Consider the following 23,802-nt stretch of genomic DNA (forward strand, 5'->3'; position numbering starts at 1 on the left):
AAATAGCAAATACAACTTCAACATTTGGCTATACTCTTTGGTGGATGAGAGCTACATATTCCCGTAGCCACAATTAAAAGTCAAATCTCCCCATTCATGGCCTCTGACGGTATACAAGGTGATGTGAGAGGGGAGAAGCTGCAAGGTGCCAAGTGCCTTCTTTGTGCCTCTGTACAACAGACATGCACAGTCAGGCTGGAGGAAAGACATTCCTTGTTAGTGCCACCAACAGCACTAGCCTCCTGAAAGGAGACAAGGCAATGGCAGAGCTATGCCTCAACTTCCTTGCACGAGACAGCAGTGCTGGCCTGGCATGGAGGGGAGAGCATGCTGCACCTTTCAAAGGATGGTAGAGTTGCTGCTCCAGTGTGCACTGCCTAAGAGCCTTTGGAGGAATTCTGCCCGAGTCAGCAAGAATTCTTCCTTGGGCTCCTGGTGCAGTGTGGCCTCTCTGAAACTCCCCGCAGTACAGCTTAAAGCCACAAACTGGCCATTAACACGTAAATACAGACAGCTGAAAGAGAGTTCCATAATAAATAAGGCACTTAATAGGAAAAATGTATTACCTTATAGCAGGCAAGGCCTGATCCATTTTGCCACCCAGGAGGACAAGGGTCAGTTGGCTTAGGAAGTACTTCTGGCTGCCTGGGAGGCCCAGTATAGTTCTTGCAGATAGATAAGGCTGTAAAGGTTTTACAGTCCTTGGCCTCCCATTTTCCAAGAGATTTCCCACTTGACATTGCTACACATCCTCCAGGAAATGCTAAGATTTTAATAAACAAAGACAACATTTAAAATCTCCTTGCTAGTTTTCAGAAAGTCCACCGGTTTCTGAATTACTGTCGTGCCATTCTTGTGAGACTATAAATGCAACTTATCACAATTATTTATTTTAGTTTTCTTAACTGTTAAAGATTTTACCTGGCTGTAAGGAATTCCAGTTTGCATACATCACAGCTTCATTTTTTCTCCCAGCTGCATCACCCCAGGTATACTTTCCTGAACGGTTGATATCTTGCAAGCCTATCCAGAAATATTTTTCTTTGCCTTTACTGTATTTTCCAATCAAACTGTTTATAAATTCTTGCTCAAACCTGTAATAGTCACAATTTATTTCAAAAAGATATTACAAGGACATTTGTAACTATCAAATCAATTTGAAAATGAAGGGATATTCTCTTCTCTATGCAGATGGGAAGTCCAAATGGTTATAAGAGGTGGTTGATGCATTCTGTACATTAAGATAATTTAATTTCTAAATATGCAAATTTGAATTGCCTACAAAACACTAACACCTGATAATGGCTAGGCTGGTGGTAAGCTGAGACTACTGTCTACCATGCATATCATTCTTGTTTTAATGTTTTCTTGTCCTCCCACCACCAACTGTTGCTGTGCCATATAAACCTAGCTTATGAGCTCTTCAGGGTAGGAATTGTCTTCTTATTACTTGTCTATACTGTGCTTACCACCACAGTCCTTGACTGGAGCCTCTAGGATCTGCTGTAGTACAAATTAATAAATAAATGAATAATAATCATAAAAGATACAGGGCTGTACCTGTTCATTATTGTAAGATTGCACTGAGCTCCAAAGGATACTTTATTGTTATGAATCTTGTAACAGAAGTCTCCATGTCTCTTCCATCCCTAAAAGTTTAGAGAATGAAACATTTATATTTTTATAGACAAGTTCTGATTGTATAGTCCAACCTACTTCCCTAAAAGAAAGCACTACACCATTGTTTGGTGTCCAGGCACAGACATGCTACATATAAGACTCAAGATCAGGTATTACAGAATTTTCACCCTCTCAGCCAGGGAAGAAAGAACATGTAAAGGAGTGACACACCATGGGCTCTATCCGATACCAAATATTCTCACTTTGGGTAAGGGCCACAGGATCAAGCCCGAGACCTATAGTGTGTGGGGAAACAAGGCAAAAGAAAATATATCACTATGTGTGCAAAACTGTGCAGGAAAAGCACTGTGACTGTTGCTTGTTAAAAGTTGATACTAGAGTGAAATTCTGGCCCCACTGAAGTAAATGGGAGTTTTGCCACTGACTTTAATGAGCTCAGGATTTTAAAAATGTTTATTTTAAAGATGCAATTAATAATATCAATTTAGGAACATGACTGGAATAGTGATTTAGAGGGGAATAGCTTGTTCAGGAACGTAGGTAGGGAAAAAAGGGAGGAGGTGTTGCATTATGCATCAAGAATGTATTCACTTGTTCTGAGATCCGGAAGGAGCTCAGAGGCACACCATTTTAAAGTCTCGTGGTGAAAATGGTTTTAATTGAATTAAACAAACAAACCCAAAGGGAATTAATGAAAACACATCTATTAAAATTAGGGTTTGTAAAATCTATTTTTTAAAATAAAGAAATATAATATTACATCTTATATGTTGGGAATAAGCTATAATATTACATCTAATATGTTGGGAATAATATTACATCTTATATGTTGGGAATAATATTACATCTTATATGTTGGGAATAATATTACATCTTATATGTTGGGAATAGCTCTGCCTGCCAGAATCCCAATATACTTCTCAGTAAACAGAGGGGTATGACATTTATAAGACAGTCCCTACCAAGTGAAGAGAGTTTTAAATTAAGTCAACTTTTGGGTGTAAACTACTTGGACGTATCTTTATAAAACTAGGATAATCCAATGTTTGATAAATTCTTTTAAAATTAGAACTCCAAAAATAGAGGAAATAAAAGTAATTTATGTAGGCAGAATTTCACATTGAAGTAAGGTAAAAGAATCACACATCTTTAAAATAATTGACATTATGAATGATTACCTCTTTCGGGAAACACTGTTTATCAGCTGTTTCATTCAAAACTTCTCCTTTTTTCATGCACACATATTTCAGTTTCTCTTCACAAGATTTGACTCTCCACCGACCCAACTATTACATAGGAAGAAAAAAAGGGGATTTAAAAACCCCTCAAAATTTTCAAATTTGAACTTATTTCCAGCTATACTTTAGTTTAAAATCATTGCTGTGATGTAGACATAAGCCAATTTACGTTGTGGGGACTCCTCTAGGCTGAATCAGCCTTTCCTGGCTCTTGCTCTTTAAGGATTAACAATTCTCCTGGATACGGGCCCTATAAAAAGCCTGATTAGTTATGCCTGCTTAAGGGACCTCTGTCTCCAGGGTGTCCTGCTATCTCCTGCCAGTGCTGTCTCTTGCTCTCCTCAGCTGTCGTTTACCAAAGCATTACATGGATACCTCGTTTTCTTCTTAATTGACCAGGGCCTGCTATGACCCTCTTGAAGACAGCAACTCTGCTGGTCGCAGCAGTACTTAATAGCTCCCCCAGGTTCACCAGATTGTTCCCTCCAAATACAAACCCAAACTGCCCTAAATTGCACTTTCTACCTGTACTGTGTTGTTACATCAACAGACAATGATGTTTCATCATGATGCAATACTGCCCAAACATACAAGAGCAAGTAAAATCCCACTGTCATCATTTTAAAAGTACATATAAAAGCCTTGATGGAGAAACCCCGAAGTTCAGAGTTTGCTCAAACAACTGGTTCAGATATGTACGCAGAAGTCCAGATGCTATCAAAATCAATGACACCTCCAGCCAAGCCCTGAAGCCCTCCCCATACTACCTCTCTCTCCCCAAAACATTCCATTGCTCCCCCTCATATGTCTCCTTGGGGAAGGCCTGCTACCCTCTTCTGAGTATTTGCGGAATAGCTAGTAAGTCTACTCCTGGGGAATGGCTATGGCCAGCTCCCCACTCTGGAATCTTTGTGGTGTTATCAAGATCTCTCTCCCCTCCGCTCCCCTTTATTACCCTCCAAGAGCCATGGTCTCTCTCCTTCACTCCACACTCCAGGTGTCTCATTACCCCTTCTCAGAAGGGAGGGCCTAAATTGCTCATAGTGCCTCAAGCCTCTGGGGTTTGATTCAGGCTGGCTCCTCACCTCTATAGCTCTGCCTGCCTGCTTGCATCCCTCTTGGCTCTCTGTCACCTAGACACAACAAGTAAGTGGTAACTCAGAAGGCAGAGCAGGACTGGAAAGAACACCATGGAGCAGCAGGAGAAACAACTAGCTGCCCCTCAACAGCAGCCAAAGCAGCAGCTGCTAGTGGCAGAATTTGAGAACCGCAAACAATTTTTTTCATTCCCTTGAAGCTCATGACACACACAGGGAACTCAGGTTTCAGAGTAGCAGCCGTGTTAGTCTGTATCCGCAAAAAGAAAAGGAGTACTTGTGGCACTTTAGAGACTAACCAATTTATTTGAGCATAAGCTTTCGTGAGCTACAGCTCACTTCATCAGATGCATGCAGTGGAAAATACAGTGGGAGCTTTTATATACACAGAGAACATGAAATGATGGGTTTTACCATACACACTGTAACGAGAGTGATCAGGTAAGGTGAGCTATTACCAGCAGGAGAGCGGGAGGGGGAGGGAAATAACCTTTTGTAGTGATAATCAAGCTGGGCCATTTCCAGCAGTTGACAAGAATGTGTGAGGAACAGTGGGGGGGGGAATAGTTTTACTTTGTGTAATGACACATCCACTCCCAGTCTTTATTCAAGCCTAAATTAATTGTGTCCAGTTTGCAAATTAATTCCAATTCAGCAGTCTCTCGTTGGAGTCTTTTTTTGAAGTTTTTTTGTTGAAGAATTGCCACTTTTAGGTCTGTAATCAAGTGACCAAAGAGACTGAAGTGTTCTCCAACTGATTTTTGAATGTTATAATTCTTGATGTCTGATTTGTGTCCATTCATTCTTTTATGTAGAGACTGTCCCGTTTGGCCAATGTACATGGCAGAGGGGCATTGCTGGCACATGATGGCATATATCACATTGGTAGATGTGCAGTGAACGAGTCTCTGATAGTGTGGCTGATGTGATTGGGCCCTGAATAGATATGTGAACACAGTCGGCAACGGGCTTTGTTGCAAGGATAGGTTCCTGGGTTAGTGGTTTTGTTGTGTGGTTGCTGGTGAGTATTTGCTTCAGGTTTGGGGGCTGTCTGTAAGCGAGGACTGGCCTGTCTCCCAAGATCTGTGAGAGTGATGGATCATCCTTCAGGATAGGTTGTAGATCCTTGATGATGCGTTGGAGAGGTTTTAGTTGGGGGCTAGTGGTGTTCTGTTATTTTCTTTGTTGGGCCTGTCCTGTCGTAGGTAACTTCTGGGTACTCTTCTGGCTCTGTCAATCTGTTTCTTCACTTCAGCAGGTGGGTATTGTAGTTGTAAGAACGCTTGATAGAGATCTTGTAGGTGTTTGTCTCTGTCTGAGGGGTTGGAGCAAATGCGGTTGTATCGTAGAGCTTGGCTATAGACAATGGATCACGTGATATGGTCTGGATGAAAACTGGAGGCATGTAGGTAAGTATAGTTGTCAGTAGGTTTCCGGTATAGGGTGGTGTTTATGTGACCATCGCTTATTAGCACTGTAGTGTCCAGGAAGTGGATCTCGTGTGGACTGGTCCAGGCTGAGGTTGATAGTGGGATGGAAATTGTTGAAATCATGGTGGAATTCCTCAAGGGCTTCTTTTCCATGGGTCCAGATGATGAAGATGTCATCAATGTAGCGCAAGTAGAGTAGGGGCGCTAGAGGACGAGAGCTGAGGAAGCGTTGTTCTAAGTCAGCCATAAAAATGTTGGCATACTGTGGGACCATGCGGGTACCCATAGCAGGGCTGCTGATTTGAAGGTATACATTGTCCCTCCAATGTGAAATAGTTATGGGTGAGGACAAAGTCACAAAGTTCAGCCACTAGGTTTGCCGTGACATTATCAGGAATACTGTTTCTGACGGCTTGTAGTCCATCTTTGTGTGGAATGTTGGTGTAAAGGGCTTCTACACCCACAGTGGCCAGGATGGTGTTTTCAGGAAGATCACCGATGGATTGTAGTTTCCTCAGGAAGTCAGTGGTGTCTCAAAGATAGCTGGGAGTGCTGGTAGCGTAGGGCCTGAGGAGGAAGTCTACATAGCCAGACAATCCTGCTGTCAGGGTGCCAATGCCTGAGATGATGGGGCATCCAGGATTTCCAGGTTTATGGATCTTGGGTAGCAGATAGACTACCCCTGGTTGGGGTTCTGGGGGTGTGTCTGTGCGGATTTACACAGTATGCAAACTTTGGATAAATAATTTCAAGCAATTTCTTTTTTTAAAATAGTGTCAAATAGTTATTTCTGAAACAAAGAGATTTGCTTTCATTATCCCTGTGATATAGCTTTATATATATATTTCATTATTCCCAGATATATTTCTGTATATATCAAAGATGATTCAGTTGTATTTGGGGTTTTTTGCTTTCAGCCTTCACACATACACCACATAACACTGCATCTACTATGACTGAAAGAGCATTGGGTTCTTACCTTTCCTGAATAGGACACACAGTTAGGAGTACTGTTAAAAGGAATTGTTGGTTCATTCTGATTCCAGTAAGTGAAAACCACTTTGGACCCATCTGACCACTTAAACAAAGCTGGAGTATCCTCATTCATGAAACCCATCCATATTTCCTCTTTAGTTTCTAAAGTTAAAATGGGGATGAGAATATAACTTTAGTTTAGCAAGTAAGATAACTGCAAATGAAAATGAAACCAACAAATTTAAGATTTAACAGCATGCAAAATACTATAGGAGCCTCCCAAAACCTGCCATGTCTCATAATACACTGCATTATTCTCAAATACCCATTCTCACAATGAGATCAGGGATCTGAGACTGGCACAAAGCACTTTTTACCATCCCGTTTTTTATTATTATGTATAAATATACATAACTGCTTTTTTGGTGATGCTTACACATACAAGCAAAATTACCATTAATTCAAAAAAAGAAAGAATCCTCAGTTTTAGACAGCAGCAATGGAGAATACGCAGACAAGTTCAGTGACCAACAGTCAAGTAATAACTCAAATAACTGTATATATTTGAATGAAGAATTATCACCATTCTGTTCAAAACATAATACAACAAAACACAAAGTAAAATAAAAATAAACAGAACCCTACCAATATAAAACAGAGTAAACAACGCGAAAAAACTTTGGAGAAAAAAAATAGTTTCCTCAAGAGAGGTTGATCTTCTTGGATCAGTTCCTCAGCTAATGTGAATCAGTTTACTCCACTGAAATCAATGTAATAACACTACTGAAGTCAATGGTGGTACACCAATGTAGACGTGCGGAGGATCTGGCCTTGTATCTCTCTATCTAAACTGCTGATTCATTAATTTCTGGCCTCATGGAGCTATTGTTTATTTTGTTAATATTGTTAACTATCCAAACTTACCATTATGAAGCTTTGTAACAACCAGCTCAACATCTGCTAAAGAATGTATGCTGATGAGGTCACTTTTGTTTTCTCTGCACGACTGACTTGCCATATTCCAGGAAGCTTGGTTATTCATCTGCATATAGCAAAAACCACTGTATGGAAGCCAGCCTGAATCACATTGAGTCTCCAAGTACCTCCAAACATCTGACAATGAAGAGAATGTGGATTAGGTGCCATGTGAGTTACACAGATTATTGTATGAACTGAAAGTTTGTTAAATGTTTTCTTGCAGAATCTTGAAGCTTCCAAATCAGAGCTATTATAATGTGTTCACTCAGCAGGTAATTGTTAATATTTCCTCTTTCTCTAGCTCTGATCTCAATGTCCCAGATTGTACCCTCCAATTCACTGAGAAGAGGGGACCATTTTAAAGAGTAGCTACCCCAACTATGTCAAATGGAAGGAGAGTTCTACTTCTGTGATACTGTTCAAGTTCTCTTCCCAAAGTACAGAAATTGCTCTAACAGGAAGCGTACAGAAGATGCTCCAGTCTCTACCAGCATTCCTGTATGTCACATACTTATTACAAATATCATTGACTTAAAGTAAAATGGAGAGAGGTAACGTTAATAAAAACAAGTAACATGGCTCTTACTACGCTGGAACCTAAGCCAAGGGTCAAAGAGAAACATGTGGGGCTTGCATCTATCCAGCTGGTTTAAGAGGGGAGAAACCATAACAGTCATTAGTAATATTTATGGGTGGTAGGGAAGGGGCAAAGAAAACGCAGCTAATTGCAGTGGAAAGTAAAAGTTATCCATTACCCTAAATGTGATGTAAGCGAAAGGTATGTGTCAGAAAAACAATGACGACTGCCACATCTTCCCTTGAAACTGCATTAGAACACACTGCCAAGCAGCTAAAAAACAAAGCTGCTTCATTGTTAGTGACCAGTATATTACTCCCTCAGCTTCAGCAGCTTGATTTAGAAGGCATGCATGTCAAGTATATAATATTATTTAGATGTATTGTGGTATCACTGAATGGCCTCATTCAAGATTAATGCTGGGAAAACACAAAAATTCCCAATCTCTGCACTGAAGAACCTACTATCTTTTTCTCCCAAGTAGGTTTCCGGTAAATAGTCTCAACCTCCAATGAGGTTCAGCCTTACTGATTTAAAACACAGCACAAAACATAAATACATTTGAAGTAATTACAAGTTGTATGGTAGAATGTTACAGTAGGTAAACTTACTATTTCATACCGCCTGTCAGACCTTTCCTAGAAGCTTACTGAATGTTTACAGCACTTCACAAAGTATTTTATAAAACAGAAGAGAAGACACAGACCCTGCCTCAAAGACCTTACACACTAACTCAGACAAAACCAAACAAGGAGACACAGTTTAGGTATGGGAGGTGTGAGGACACCACTGGTAATGAGGTCAGTGTCATAACAACACTTAGCTTTTCTCTAGTTTACATCATCAAAGCACTGTACAAACATTAGCTACCTCTCAGCACACCCCTCTGCAGCAGGTATAAGAGAGGTAAAGATTATACAGTGGGTCAGACATCAACTCAGGAGTTCCTGGCTTCCAATTCTGGGCTTGATATAAAGCCAATGAAGTCAATGAAAAGACTCCCATTGAGTTGAATGGGCTTTGAATCAGGTTTCCTATGCTCAATCCACCTAAAACACATGCCTTGTCAATATAGGCAAGCTTTGTAAGGGAAATGGGTTTTCAGAAGAATTTGAATGAGCAAGCATGCCTAGAGGATAGGAACTTCCAAACATTGGGTAAAGTATGAAAAAAGCCACAAGTTGATAATAGGAAAATATGATAAAGAAAGCAGTAAGGAGGAGGCAACTGGGAAAAGCTCAGGGAATGTTTGAGAAAGTAGAAGGAAATGGGAGATCAGAGTGAGGGAAGATCCTGCACTGTCTTGAAACGGAAGGCAAAAAGTTTGAGTTTGATGTAGAAAAAGACAGGGACTCAGTGCAAAGGGATTTTGGGGAGGGAGGCTGATGTAGTCAGAGTGGGGAGAGGACCATTACTTTAACACTGGCAGGTGACTATAGCAGCAGTGGACATTACCCTCATTATCACTATATACTGACCAGAAACAGACGCACAGGGATGGATTACCTGGTAATTCTGATTTTGTATTGTTAAGTGGCTTCTTGCAGACATATGGAAGTGCAGTCCCACAGTGATAACTTTGCCATTGACCTGAGGCAGCATTCATCGCCACACAGCTTGACCCATCCAAAGGCAACACATTTTGCATGTCTTTGGGAGAGAAAGAACTATATGTAAGAGTTCAGATTTATATAAAGTGAAGGTGATTATTGCTTCTTTTGTCTCACACTTTCTGATGCAATAATAATACTTTGTACTTCTGTAGTATCTTCCATGTGAGGATCATAATGCACTTTACAATCTTTGGCCTGAGGAATTTGTTTTACAATAGGTCACATAGGAAGCCTTCTGAAAGAACCAGGAATAGACCCAAGGAATCCTCATTCCTAGTTCTGTACTTTAACCACAAGACCTAGCAGAATATTCTATCTAAACTACAATTAACACAAGGAAAATTTAAGCTATGGCATAAACCAACAGATAAAAGAAAATGAATTAATGAAATAATTGTAAGTAAAAGTCAACTCTTAAATTTCCTTGTGTATATTTAGAGGTAGCTCAGTTACAAATACCTGCTCTTAAAATCATGGGAGTTTCAGTTGGAAACTACCAATATAATGTTTACCAAAACAGAAAGCCCGTATTAATACAGGAAGCACAGTAAAAGCAAAATGAAAGAATAGTGACTACATTTGCCACAGAAATCATTTGGTAATAGGCACTGCTTTATGTTTTATCATCAAGTTTTTCTGTCTTTATAATGAGTGAGACAACAAGTATTTCAATACATGGTCCCTCCTAGTCACTTCTCTCTGTTGTTTGGAAACTGGTGCCAAAAGAATAATTTGGTTTTTTGATTAAGGACACAATCCTGCACACTTGGAAATTATTGGGAGTTTTGCCATGCATTTCAGCAGGAAGTGGATCAGGTTGTAATTTATTGGGCTTTCCCATCTACCACTTAGAAGTTTTAATTTTTGAGCTACATGGTTTGGATTGTCAAATACCTGGGGGCAGATTCTGCCACCCTTACTTATGATTAGGGCTTTCAAGTGATTAAGAAAATTAATCGCGATTAATTGCACGATTAAAAAAATTAATCATGATTAATCACGCTGGTAAATAATAGAACAGCATTTATTTTAAATATTTTTGGATGTTTACTACATTTTCAAATATATTAATTTCAATGACAACACAGAATACAAATTGTACAGTGCTCACTTTATATTTATTTTTTATTACAAATATTTGCACTGTAAAAAAACAAATTGTATTTTTCAATTCACCTCATACAAGTACTGTAGTGCAATCTCATGAAAGTTCAACTTACAAATGTAGAATTATGTACAAAAAAACCTGCATTCAAAAATAAAACAATGTAAAACTTTAGAGCCTACAAGTCCTACTTCTTGGTCAGCCAATCACTCAGACAAACAAGGCTGGTTACAGTTTGCAGAAAATAATGCTACCTGCTTCTTGTTTACAATGTCACCTGAAAGTTAGAACAGGCGTTCACATGGCACTGTTTTAGACAGCATTGCAAGATATTTACATGCCAAATGCGCTAAAGGTTCATATGTCCCTTCATGCTTCAACCACCATTCCAGAGGACATGCTTCCATGATGGTGATAAGTTCTGCTTGATAATAAGCCAAAGCAGTGCGGACTGATGCATGTTCATTTTCATCACCTGAGTCAGATGCCACAAGAAGAAGGTTGAGTTTCTTTTTTGGTGGTTTGGGTTCTGTAGTTTCTGCATCTGAGTGTTGCTCTTTTAAGACTTCTAAAAGCATACTCCACACCTCGTCCCTCTCAGATTTTGGACAGCACTTCAGATTCTTAAACCTTGGGTTGAGTGCTGTTGCTATTTTAGAAATCTCACATTGGTACCTTCTTTGCATTTTGTCAAGTCTACTGTGAAAGTGTTCTTAAAATGAACATGTGCTGGGTCATCATCCGAGACTGCTATAACATGAAATATATGCAGAATGTGGGTAATACAGAGCAAGAGACATACAATTCTCCCCCAAGGAGTACAGTCACAAATTTAACTGACGCATTTTTTTTTTAATGATCATCATCAGCATGGAAGCATGTCCCTGGAATGGTGGCCGAAGCATGAAGGGGCATATGAATGTTCAGCATATCTGGCATGTTAATACATTGCAACGCTGGCTACAAAAGTGCTATGCGAACGCCTGTTCTCACTTTCAAGTGACGTTGTAAGTAAGAAGCAGGCAGCAGTATCGCCCGTCAATGTAAACAAACTTGTTTGTCTTAGCGATTGGCAGAATAAGAAGTAGGACTGAGTAGACTTGCAGGCTCTAAAGTTTTAGTGTTTTGTTTTTGAGTGCAGTTATGTAACCAAAAAAAATCTCCATTTGTAAGTTACACTTTCACGATAAAGAGATTGCACTTCAATACTTGTATGAGGTGAATTGAAAAAACACTATTTCTTTTGTTTATCATTTTTACAGTGCATATATTTGTAATCAAAAATAATAATATAAAGTGAACACTGTGCACTTTCTATTCTGTGTTGTAACTGAAATCAATATTGAAAATGTAGAAAAACATCCAAAAATATTTAATAAATTTCAGTTGGTATTCTATTGTTGTAAGTGTGATTAATCGCGATTAATTTTTTTTATAGTGACTAATTTTTTTGAGTTAATCACGTGAGTTAACTGCGATTAATTGACAGCCTTACTTATGATGAATAGCACCCTGCTTTGCAAATCATCCCATTGAAATCACACATAAGGTGTGACTCATGTAAAAGTGGCAAAGCTGGGTCCTTAGACTTTGAAGAGATGATAAAAGAAATGCTTTATGTGGCAAATCTTATAAAAAGTTCTACTTAGCAAACTTATCCAAAAATAATAAACTCTTACAAAAGCCACATCTTATCTCTCTACTCACTTGCTTCCTCAAATGGCTACCATTTGATGGAACAAGAGGCTATTCAATAAGCTAGAAAAAGAGAGAGTTCAGTTCCAAAAAGACTACACAGACTTACTTTGAGGAGGAGCAGGAACAAACATTAGCCTTAGTATTAATGTTCAGTTATACAACAAAGATTCTCATAAATTACCCACAACAAATGAAACCAGATTTCAAATGCAAGGCTTCAAATTCCAAGATATCTAATTGAGCAAAACTCTAACTGATTTCACTGGAACTCTGAGGAATTAAAATAAGTTTTCCAAAATTTGTCTTTCTACCTCACCTCCTAAAAAAACACAAGCTAATGTAACCTTAAAGTTAAAAGTTTAACTGCACAAGTCAGGCTTCTATAGCAATTTATCCCAGGTCCCTGGCATATATGTCTTAGTTTATATGCTGTTAAATGTATGCCTTCATATAGCACTATAATGTGGTGAATTACAGTGGTTATGATAATCATATCTTTGAATTCCACAATTTGTGCATAAAATCTCATCCATTCTGCCAGTGGGAAAAAGAAATCATCAAAGAACCCTGGAGCTGCACCAAATATGCAGACAGACAATCTCAAACTGAAGGTGTTTTTAAAAGCTGTCTTTTTTACTAGAGGTTTATTAACTCTAATCTTCCATAATTTAAAACTTGTGTAAATAGTAGGATTCACCTTTTAAGAAAAATGTTTAAGGATGTTTTTCAACTTTTTACTGCAATGGAACAATAAAGTTCTCTTTGGTAAAGTGCAATAAAAGAAGATGAAAAGTAAAGTTCCAGTGTGTATTATGAATATACGTTCATTCAATTGAGAAGATGGTTACCTGGATTCCAGTTAAGAAAGTTCAAGGGTGTGTGGTCTGACCACTGCCAACCTCCAGAAATGTCCAGTTGGTTTAAGCCAATCCAAAACACCTCTGCAATGCCATCTTTAGCTGGAATTAATAATTAAAAATGGTTTAATTAAAACTATGTTCATCCATTAAACAGTTGTTTTTAAACTAAGGAGCTACCTGGAAATATGTCCAATAGAGAAATATTTTGCATTGAATATGGATGTGCAACTTCTACTGAAGTAAGAAGAAGTTAAGGTCCCTGGGCAGAACTTGGCCCTTAATTTATTACAGAATTCTGTTTTCTTCCTCCTGTTCCCTCCAGAAGCTGATTGTTTTATTCTTCCATACTCAAAGACACAGTGACACCTCCTCCAGTCCAAGCCTGAATAAAACCCTATATGGCTGCACAGGTGATTACATGACAATGACACAAGACACCCTCTTCCTCAAGGGACGAGTGCACTGCTAGAATGGATATAACTAATTTGATTTCCAGATCCAAGCGGATCCCATGCACTGCACTGACACTAAACTGTCAGGTTGACCCATTCTGCATTTTGTGTGTGAACACTGGCCATTTACTTCTGTTTACATTCACAAACACTATAATACAATCAGATGAGCTATATGAGAAAATCTCAGGTTAGATTAGTAATTCATTCCTATTATACAAGTTACAGCACTAAGAGATCTTACATGCCAGAGAATTTTAATGCTACCTTGAAGTTATTCTACTTGTCAGGGTTTCCTGATATTCTGCTGCCAACATATTCGTCTCATCCATTTATTACAGATAGTTATACCTACCTTGTATATAACTTAATTCAGTTGTATTTGTGATGCTCAGTAAATCTCCCCCTTGTGTTTGACATGAAATATAGGCTTCTTTCCAAGAAAGAGGAGACTGTGTGTTTAACTGGTAGCAACTTTCAGATCCTGGATCGTGTTCCCAGGTATCACGACAACCATCCTCTGTATAATGCAAACACATGATACTGGTGACTATAGAAAAACTATAACTGCATTTGGGTTTTTTCAAACATTTTAGTGAACATTATTGTAATACAGAGGAAAATGCAAGGAAGTGTTTTAGTTGTATATTAAAATCACTCATATTACAGAGTATATTTGTGTTGATTGTTGTATCAATGTTCCAATATCAGTGAGACCTAATTTTAAAAGAGTTTAGACTGCAGATATTATACCATAAAATGGAGCTGTACATGAAATTGCAGAACTCTGTTAGGACATCTATTTTGAAAACCTACGTGCCTGGTTTTAAGCAGATTCCCCATTTGGCATCCTGAATGTAATTGGAGGTTGTGGCACACCATTCACCATCTGTGTGTGTTCCATCCCGAATGCAGTCATGATACCATGTCTTATTAACTAGGAAGGGGAATTCACAGGGCCTTCCATAGGAGTTACCATCCCTCGTATAGATCTCTGTAAAAGCAACCAAACAGCAGATTTAGTATTTGAAAGAGAAATCTGAACACACCTGAAAGCATTATAATGAATGAATAATCTAAAACTCCCCTCTCACAAGTTTGTTGAGGAAGAAAAGAGTAGCAAATAAAAGCTACTACTTACATGGAGAACATTAACTTAAAAATTACCAAATCACACTGCTATCTCGGAATATTGTACTCTTATTGTTACAAATAACACATAATAATACTATAACTAGAAGAGATTAAATAATTTTTTTTCTGTTCCTCTCCACTCCCCAGGCATTACTTTGTGTATTAGCCAGTTTCACTATACTTCCCTGTATGGTCAATTAGACCCCAATCCTGTGAACACACTTGTGTTGAACTTCATGCATTTCAGTAATCCCATTGAGTTCAATAAGACTCTTTACACATGTAACATTAAGCATGTGTATAAGCATTTGAAGGATCATCACCTTAGTTAGTTTCCCCCTTTGTTCCTGTGAATCCTTCCCACAAGGAGTCGGGGCCAGCTAGCCACAAAGCACCACCAAGAGCTCTGAGGACACAAGTGAGCCACACCCTAGTATGGGACCCCTGGATTCGATTTCAAGTTGATGTTGTCCCTTTAAACAAACACGAAAATGCTGTATATTACTGTTAACTGCTATTACTTTCTGCCTAGCCTAATGCAAATTGTAAAATGTATAATATCACCCATAAAGGTCTCTTACAGAATACTTTACCTAGCTCAAATTTGACTCCATGCATGCTGGACAAGAGGCACTGCACAAACTACTCCCTTCTCAGAAGAAATAAATACAACACAGCTCTTAGGGTCAGAGACACAGAGTGCACCAAGTTTGACTGCCATGTCAATGTGGTAATCTGAGTCATCATGGCTATAGCATTAGAGGGATACACTGAACACATTCAAAGCACCCCCTTCGCCTCATGCAGGGGCAGGTTATTCTCTGTATGACAGATTGTTAGTCAACTAGGGAAGAAATGCTAAAGGAACATTGTGGCCTGCAGCAACTTTTCCCCAAGGCTAGGTCTATACTAGGAGCAATTTGCTGCTATAGCTATTCTGGTATAATATACCAGCAAAGCTCTCCCAGCAAGGACACAGCAAAACTGTGCTTTTGCTAGTATAACTACATCTGCACTAGAGCTTTTTGCCAGCACAGCTATGTCAGTCAGGGATCACACCACATGACATGCCTGACCAATACAGCTATGCTAGCAAAAGTCTGAAATGTACACATGGCCTAAGTGACAGCTCCCTCTGTTAGAGGGCAAGGAGTCATATGACCCTCAAGACTCCCCTGAGAGTCCTCTTAATCTAAACAAAAATCAAGGATCAGGGAGAGGAAGAAGGGATTCCCCCAGTAGATCTCTGACAGGGGAATCTCTTGGAGGGGAGGAAGAATGGTCTACTAGATAGAGCAGTGGACTGAGACTCCGGAGACCATTGTTCAGTTCCTGGCTTAGCCACAGACTTCCTGTGTGACCTTGGGTAAGTTACTTGGGGCCAAGTTTACATAAGTATTTTGATGTCTAAAGATGCAGACAGGTGCCCAGTTTCCTTCGGTACTTTTGTAAATCAGATCTTCAAAGGTATTTAAGGCACTTAAGTGAGTCACACACCTAAATATCTTTGAAAATCTGGGCCGCAGTGTTTATCTGCATCCTTAGGCACTTAAATATCTCTGTCTCTCAGTGCCTCATTCCCCATCTGTAAAATGGGGATAATACTACTTCCCTACCTAAGAGGGGTATTGTGAGGATAAAATCCATTGATGATTGTGAGGTGCTCAGATACTATGGTGACGATAGTTGTAAAAACAGTGCTGGGAGCTGTCGCTGTGGGCACAGGTTCCCTACAACTTCCAAATAAGTATAGGAAGCTGATCCTCTTCCTATTGTGGCAAACACAGGTGAGTTGCAGGGTAAGTACGCATGACTGGAACTCCCTGTAAAAATCCATGAAGCTGACACATTGTCCTCCTTTAAACCCTTCCTAAAAATTCACTTCTGCCATGATTCCTACAGAACACTTGACAATAGAAAAGCAGCTGGTGTGCTTTAACCACTGCTTCTTATGCTAACCATAATAGTGTCATTGTTTCTGTGCACTCCTTCATGTGTCTGTTACATCCATCTGTTGTCTCTTGTCATATACAAAGCTTGTATAGGCTTTTGGGGGCGGTACCATCCCTTTCATCATATGTCTGTACAGCACCTTTCACAATGCCGTCCCAATCCCTGACTTGAGCCACTACTGCAATGCAAATAAATAAAATAATAATAAATAATAATAATAAAGTAATAATAATACATAGGGTTTCTGTTTTTCAGCATATATTAATTTCATTTTGGGGGGGGTATTTTTAGTAATTGTTGAGTTTGATGTAGATGGGATTTTCAGGGTTTTCTTTTTATATATGCTGTATGAATAATATATATTATATACTGTAATACAGAGGTGGGCAAACTACGGCCTGTGGGCCACATCCGGCCCCTGAGCCCCCTGAGCTCCTGGCCTGGGAGGCTGTCCCCCCACCCCCGCAGCCATGCCGTTGCGCAGCGCAATGCTCTGGGTGGCAGGGCTGCAGAGCCCGGCCTGACCCGGTGCTCTGTGCTGTGTGGCGTGGCTGCCTGTCCTGGTGCAGCCGCACCGCCAGCCACCGGAGCTCCAGGCAGCGCAGTAAGGGGGCAGGGAGCAGGGGGGAGGAGTTGGATAGAGGGCAGGGGAGTTTGGAGGGTGGTCAGGGGCATGGATAGGGGTCAGGGCAATTAGAGGGCAGGGAACAGGGGCAGGGGTCCCAGGGGGGCAGTCAGGAAGGGGGGGTCCGGGAGCAGGCAGGGGACCAAGAGCAGGGGGGATGGATGGGGCAGGGGTCCCCAGGGGGCTGTCAGGGGGCAAGGGGGTTGGATAGGGGGCGGGGGCTGGGCCATGCTTGGCTGTTTGGGAAGGCACAGCCTCCCCTAACTGGCCCTCCATACAATTTCAGAAACCCGATGCAGCCCTCAGGCCAAAAACTTTACTCATTACAGCAGGGGCGGGCAATCTCTTTGTAATGTTCCGTGGTGCTATATAACATAGTACTGTTTCAAATAGCACTATGTTAAAGTGCACTAGGGAACCTTTAGTGTGCACCAGCAGGGTCAATATGGACTAATTAATGCACAACACAGTAGTGCGCTTTAGAAATCACACCCTCATAGTTCTTCTTACTGCTCCATGTACACAAGCCCTTAGATACAAATAACAATTTCTGTGTTTTCTAGTGTTTATTGGATAAACACCAATTTCTTTTTCAGGGATGTTTTACTGGTGTTTATTGGATAAAACTGAAAATCAGACGCCCTATAATAAGTTACTCTAGCTATGGCAGTAGCAGTAATTTTGGTAAGATGCATGGCACCAAGAGACAGAGAGAGTCTGAAGGAGGAGAGTGAAGATGATCCTGGAAAGAAAGGCAGAGGCTGTCTTTATTTGTGTGTATCATCAAAGCAAAGCATTTTAATAATGAATAAAATAAATATAATAATAGTTAATAATAGAGAGTTTTGGAGCATGTTGCATGAGATCATCTTCCAATCAGCTCAGCAGCTGTCTGGTATTGAACTATTACTGGTTTTGGCTTTGCACAGTGTGCAGACTATTCCCCTTTACCTAGATAGCAGTGAATAAACTATTAAAGACAAAAACTGCCTCTCTGTTCCTTCTTTGCACTACCCCAGAGACAGCTATTTCCTGCCTTTTATACAGGGCTTGTGGCAAAGATACAATCCAGGCCTATTTTTTTTCAAACTAAGCAGTTAGTGGTTTGTTATTAAGGGTCTGACTTTTTTTTAAAAAAGTTAAAATAATGCTGTTATGGGGAAAAGTAGCTCAATCTACACTTTCTCCATGAAAAACTATTTACCTGTGAACTTTCACACAGTAGCCAGTGAACCACCAATTATCATGGTTAAAATATTGTTTATTTAAATGCAAAAATATTGCAGATAACCAGTTACACAGTTTTCAGATCACCACTCCTACTAATCAGTGTCAAGAACAGATTTAGGGTGGTAAGGAAAGAAAAAAACCTGAAATCCTGGTCTGAATGAAGTTAATGGCAAAACGTCCACTGACTTAAACAGGGACAGGAAAAGGCCTATAAACTACAGTCCTGCTAGAAGGTGGCTGGTGTTTCATATATGAAAGGGATGCTATCAAAAGAATGGTAGGTGTACCTGTACAAAACTAGCCTTTTACTTGACACCACTTCTCTGTAATTAATCAATCAATCAATAATGCCACATTACAAATTTGCAATACCTGAACATCATTATCTCTCTGTGGCAAAAATTTCCTTCCTTTATCAGTCTTTCAAACGCTTAGAAGTTGGCATACTCCCACATATTGTTAGTGAAAATCATCACCATATCTCCTACTTCTTCCAGAACAAAATCAAAACCACAGACTTACCACGGTAAGGGTATTCACAAATATCATAGGAAGAGTTACTTCTTCTCCAGGCGTCTGACGAATTTATATTTGCAGTCACAACATTGTCTTTTAAAGTCAGCTTGTACTGGGATGCACCAAATATGGAAGCATCAACACATCGCCACCATAGCATGAGCTGTGAATCACAATTAACCATTTTCAAAGGAGATGCTGGTCTGGCTATATTTAATCCAAGGCACTGTTGGGATCCCAAGTGGAAAAGGCGATTTTGGGAGACCCATTTCCACAAAGTTTCATTTGTCTCCTTGCAGTCTGCTGCCAAAATCCATGAGTTTTTAACTTGTAGGCACTTGCTGGTTTTTTCATGGCGAATGGTAAATGCACCATTACCTGTATATAAATACACATGTGTGTCATTTACATGGGAAATTTTGTTTTTAAAACTAAGACAAGTTCTGATATGCTCTACCAGAAAAGAACTAGCAATTGCAGTACATATACGATTGCTTATCACTAAGGCTAAGATTTTGTCATGGATATTTTTAGTAAAAGTCAGGGACAGGTCAAGGGCAATACAGAAAAATTCACGGAAACCCGTGACCTGTCCCTGACTTTTACTAAAAATATCCATGACAAAATGGGAAACCTCTGGGCAGCTGCAGGGCTGGATAGGAGCTCTGGGACCCCAACCACTCATGGGGGCTTGGAATTCCAGGGTCCCCCTCCACTCAGGCTGGGAGCTTCCGGGAGCCCCCCTGCCGCAGCAGCGGTGGGAAGCTGCAGGGATAAGCTGCCACCCATGGCGGCTGGGTGCTGTGGGGATCCACCTGCCGCCTGTGACGGGGAGAGGCTGAGAGTGGCTGGGAGCTGCCAGATACCCCCGCCGTCTGCAGCGGCCAGGGGATTCGGGGATCCCCCTGCCACCTCCGACAGCGGATGGCTGTGGGGTCCCCCTGCCACTGTGGCAGTGAGGAGCTGTGGGTATCACTTGCTGCCCAGGGCATATGGGGGTTGCGGGGATCCCCCAGGGCAGCTGGAAGCTGCAGCAGTAGGGGTACCCAGCAGCTCCCAGCTGCTGTGGGCTGAAGTCACAGAGGTCTTTGGAAGTCACAGATTCTGTGACTACTGCAACCTCTATGACAAAACTGCAGTCTTACTTATCACTGGCACAACTTATATAAACCCTAGCGTTAGTAGCACATTCAATTTCATCTTCCTTAGTGAAACATTTCTGTTAATAAAAAAAAAAGATTCTTTCTAAATGTTCATAAAATGAGTTTACAATGTAAGGCCTGATCCTAAGCCCCGTGAGGTCAATGGGAGTCTTTCTATTGACTTCAGTGCACACTGGATCAGATGTTGGATTAATTTGCAAACTATCTGGATCTGCGACTTTGTTTTCATGCCTGTGTGTAAATCAACTAGCATGCTGTAGTTGATACTCAAGCAGTAATAAATAATCACCATCATCATCATCTCTATCTGCTAATCAGCAGGAACTATCTCTGAATGTGTGTTTATATGGTGTCCAGCTCAATGGAACCCCCATCCAGACTGGGGTCCTTGGTTGCTACTGTTATATTAATTAATAATAACCATAATATAATAATGGACAATTATCCCATTTCAGAAATGTGCATACAACCATAAAACCATACAATTAACCAGGGCTTGAAATATTTACCCAACACTTACCAGTCAGAGGACTAAGGTAACATTTTCAGAAGCATTAGGGGCCTATGGACCTTCAAGAGTGACTTAGATTTTGTCTATATGGGAAAGTTTTTTCTGGTATAACCTAAGGTGTGGATTTAAAAGGATATAGTTACACCAGTATAATTTCCCATATGGATACTGACTGGCCTTTTTTCAATATATCTTACGTCAGTTGGAAAGGATTTGAGGCTAAACTGGAAAAAAAAAATCTTACACCAGAATAAGAGTGTCCACAGGGTTATACCAGTTTAACTATATCAGTATTATGGTAAAACTGTCCCTGTAGGCAAAGCCTACACTATAAAGTAACATTCACATATACTATGTCAGCTAGGAGTGTGAAAAAAATCACACACCCCAGCTGATACAGCGCTGGCAGCAAAATCCCCAGTGTAGTCGCAACTATGCTGACAGAGGAGTATGTACCTCCCCCATTTCCAGTGGTAAAGTGGGATGGGTCCTACTCCTGGGGGTGTGAGAGGGTCAGGGGAGGGGGGTTGCACAGCAAGTCTGCTCTCCACACACCCCACAGCATCAACTCCTGTGGTTCCTGTTCCATGGGGCTGGGTGGGCTCGGTTTCCTACTCCAGACATTGTGACCTGGCCCCTTCTGTCACAGGTGCACTCAGGTTTGGCCCGGCCATATCTGCTTAGGGTCCTTTCCAGCCCTACATAGCTATGATTCTTAAAAGATAAGATTCAAGATTGTACTTCTACTGGAGGAACAGAGAAACACCAAGGAATCATAGCTTAAGAATGCACTTGAGTTGTAATCCTTCTCTTCTCATGATCTGACTATTTTGGAACATCTGCAGAGATTGAGAATTACAACTGAGATGTAATCAGCACTTAGATACTGTTCTGATAGGCACCTTAATAGTACTGTACCTGATGAGATAAGGAAAAAGAAAAAGATATACTGTGCATTTTGGTTGTCTCTTGGGCATGTGAAAAGCAGCATCCTTTGTCCTGCAGCTATGGCAAGCCTTCCCAGGCTGGAAAGCAATGTGATCTTTCCAAACCATTTGGACAGTATAGAGTACAGATGGGGATAGCGGATTTTGAAAAAAAATTCTTTTGTAAGTGAATTTAGAAAAGCTTCCCACACTACTTCAACCAACATGCCTCAGCTCTCTGTCTACAGGGACCTTCTCTATTCAATCTCTGGCTTCTCTTCTGAGTCTGCCAACAGGAATACCTGGGATGTCTTTGGTGATGTGGACCTTTTTTCAGTAGAATTACAAATGAATTCAAATTCCTTTTTATGAACATCAGATGACAACATTCATCAGATTGTAACAACTGTCAATTGTTCAACCAACCTGTGTATGAATAAAACTCGCAATCGGATCCTGAGAGATCAGCCTTAGACTATTTTAAATATTAGAGCCCCTGGAGAGCTAATCTGCCCCCGCTAACGTTTAATATTCTAAAAGATCCACATTTGGATGAACAAATCAGCAGCTGGTCTGCCTAGGATCCATCGTGACCGGCAGAAGAATTTGTCTAGCACCTGAGAGTGCGGCTATACACTGGAAGAACTCACTAGTGTCCCAATCCTAAACACATCAGCTCAAGCACTTTTCTAGCAGCAGGGACACCTCCAGAGTGCAACAGACTAGGAATTAAGCAGGCCGCCATTCTTTGGATTTTGCTATCTACCCTACTTGCCTCTCCTGCTTTTAATACATTGGTTTGCCCTTGTCACATTATAGCGAAACTAAACTTCTTCCATTTCCTTGGCTTTAGCCGGAGAGGTCGCTTTGCCTCGCCTAGCAGTGAACAAACACAAACGCGTGAGTTGAAATTCCCCGGCTGCACCACTTCCTTATACTGAGGACCCGAACTCTCATCTCTCGGGGCTGGGTTTCCCTGAGTGTTTCGGTTCCATGTACTGAGGCCAGGACATGGCCCGTATGGGGTTGTGTTATTTCTGGAAACGCGAAGGGGACGACTACGTGGAGGAGGCAGAGAAGACTCGCCGCAAATGCGAAGAAGGGAATGAAAGTAAAAGTGAATTCGCGTTTAGGCGGAGCCCTGCCCTGACCTGCAGCCTTCATGGTCACTCCTACAGTGGGACCCTCTCGCCTGTCCATGCGACGCTCCCGCCCCTGAGTGGGGACCCCTTCACCGCTCCACGGGGCGAACATCCCTCCCCACTAGGGACCCTGCCCCTCGCCACAGGCGCCCGCTCCTCCCAGCCAGTTGCAGGCGTTTGCTCCCCGCTCCCTCAAGTGTCCTGAAGTTGCAACTAAATGCGCCACCAAAGCGCAGACGGGGCAGCTCAGGGACTCTTCCCTCCCCCAGCTCCCGAGTCTTCTCCGGTGCCCAGCTGCCTGGGCTCGGCTCAGGGTCCCCGGGGCTGCGGCCCCGCTGCGCCAGGGAGCCGGGCCGGGGGAGCACCTGGAAGCAGGTGAAGGTGAAAGTCCAGCGCTGCGTTACCTGCGGATGCCCCAGGCGCAAAGCAGCAGGCTGCGAGCAGAGCCACCCAGCCGCAGGTGGCCAGTGAGCGCCCGGGCGCCCGCCTCATCCTCCCACAGGGCGAGCCCGGAGCAGCCCAAGCAGCCGGCACGACCCCCGGAGAGATCCCCCGAGCGCTTCCCGGCTCAGTGACACTCCCCAGTCCCACCGGCTCTCCCGGCAACCCATTGGAGGAGGCGTGGGCCAATCAGAGCGTTCCCCTCGACTCCAGGCTGGGCGGGTAAGTTGTTGCCGGGCGAAAGCATGTCAAAGGAGTTTACCCTACTAGTTTTAGCAGGGACCGTACTTATGTAAGCAGTGTCAGGATGAGCTCCACCCTGACATCTGGTGGTGAGGTGTGGCAAGTTGTGGAAAAGAACTTCAGGGGCTGATCTCATTTGCATAGGCACACGCACCCTGCCTAGCATGAGCCCATAGTGTCCAAATGGTCACTTTGGCTGCTGTGGGCTCCCCGGTGTCTCTGTTATTGGGGCAGGAAGAATAAATTGTTATTAT

General features: G+C 41.5%; 1 protein-coding gene across 5 annotated transcripts in view; it reads right to left on the reverse strand.

The window, feature by feature from the left end:
- LOC102946304 (lymphocyte antigen 75) overlaps positions 1 to 23,595 on the reverse strand; it is a 122,642-nt gene extending 99,047 nt beyond the window's left edge. For 4 of the 5 annotated variants that reach the window (XM_037911865.2, XM_043525170.1, XM_037911863.2 and 1 more), the window contains exons 1-12: positions 23,269 to 23,468; positions 19,129 to 19,500; positions 14,485 to 14,658; positions 14,020 to 14,184; positions 13,201 to 13,311; positions 9,443 to 9,586; positions 7,306 to 7,494; positions 6,386 to 6,543; positions 2,820 to 2,927; positions 1,561 to 1,649; positions 922 to 1,094; positions 567 to 763 (exon numbers count right to left, since the gene is read on the reverse strand). In XM_037911865.2, coding sequence (XP_037767793.1) covers positions 567 to 763; positions 922 to 1,094; positions 1,561 to 1,649; positions 2,820 to 2,927; positions 6,386 to 6,543; positions 7,306 to 7,494; positions 9,443 to 9,586; positions 13,201 to 13,311; positions 14,020 to 14,184; positions 14,485 to 14,658; positions 19,129 to 19,500; positions 23,269 to 23,356 — 1,968 coding nt within the window. In that variant the 5' untranslated portion in view covers positions 23,357 to 23,468. Of the gene's footprint in view, positions 1 to 566; positions 764 to 921; positions 1,095 to 1,560; positions 1,650 to 2,819; positions 2,928 to 6,385; positions 6,544 to 7,305; positions 7,495 to 9,442; positions 9,587 to 13,200; positions 13,312 to 14,019; positions 14,185 to 14,484; positions 14,659 to 19,128; positions 19,501 to 23,268 lie in introns of all 5 variants that reach the window. The other variant, XM_037911862.2, reaches the window with a different exon arrangement.
- Between the last annotated feature and the right edge of the window lie 207 nt (positions 23,596 to 23,802).

The sequence above is a fragment of the Chelonia mydas genome, chromosome 11 (assembly GCF_015237465.2).
Source record: "Chelonia mydas isolate rCheMyd1 chromosome 11, rCheMyd1.pri.v2, whole genome shotgun sequence".
Taxonomy (NCBI): Eukaryota; Metazoa; Chordata; order Testudines; family Cheloniidae; genus Chelonia; species Chelonia mydas.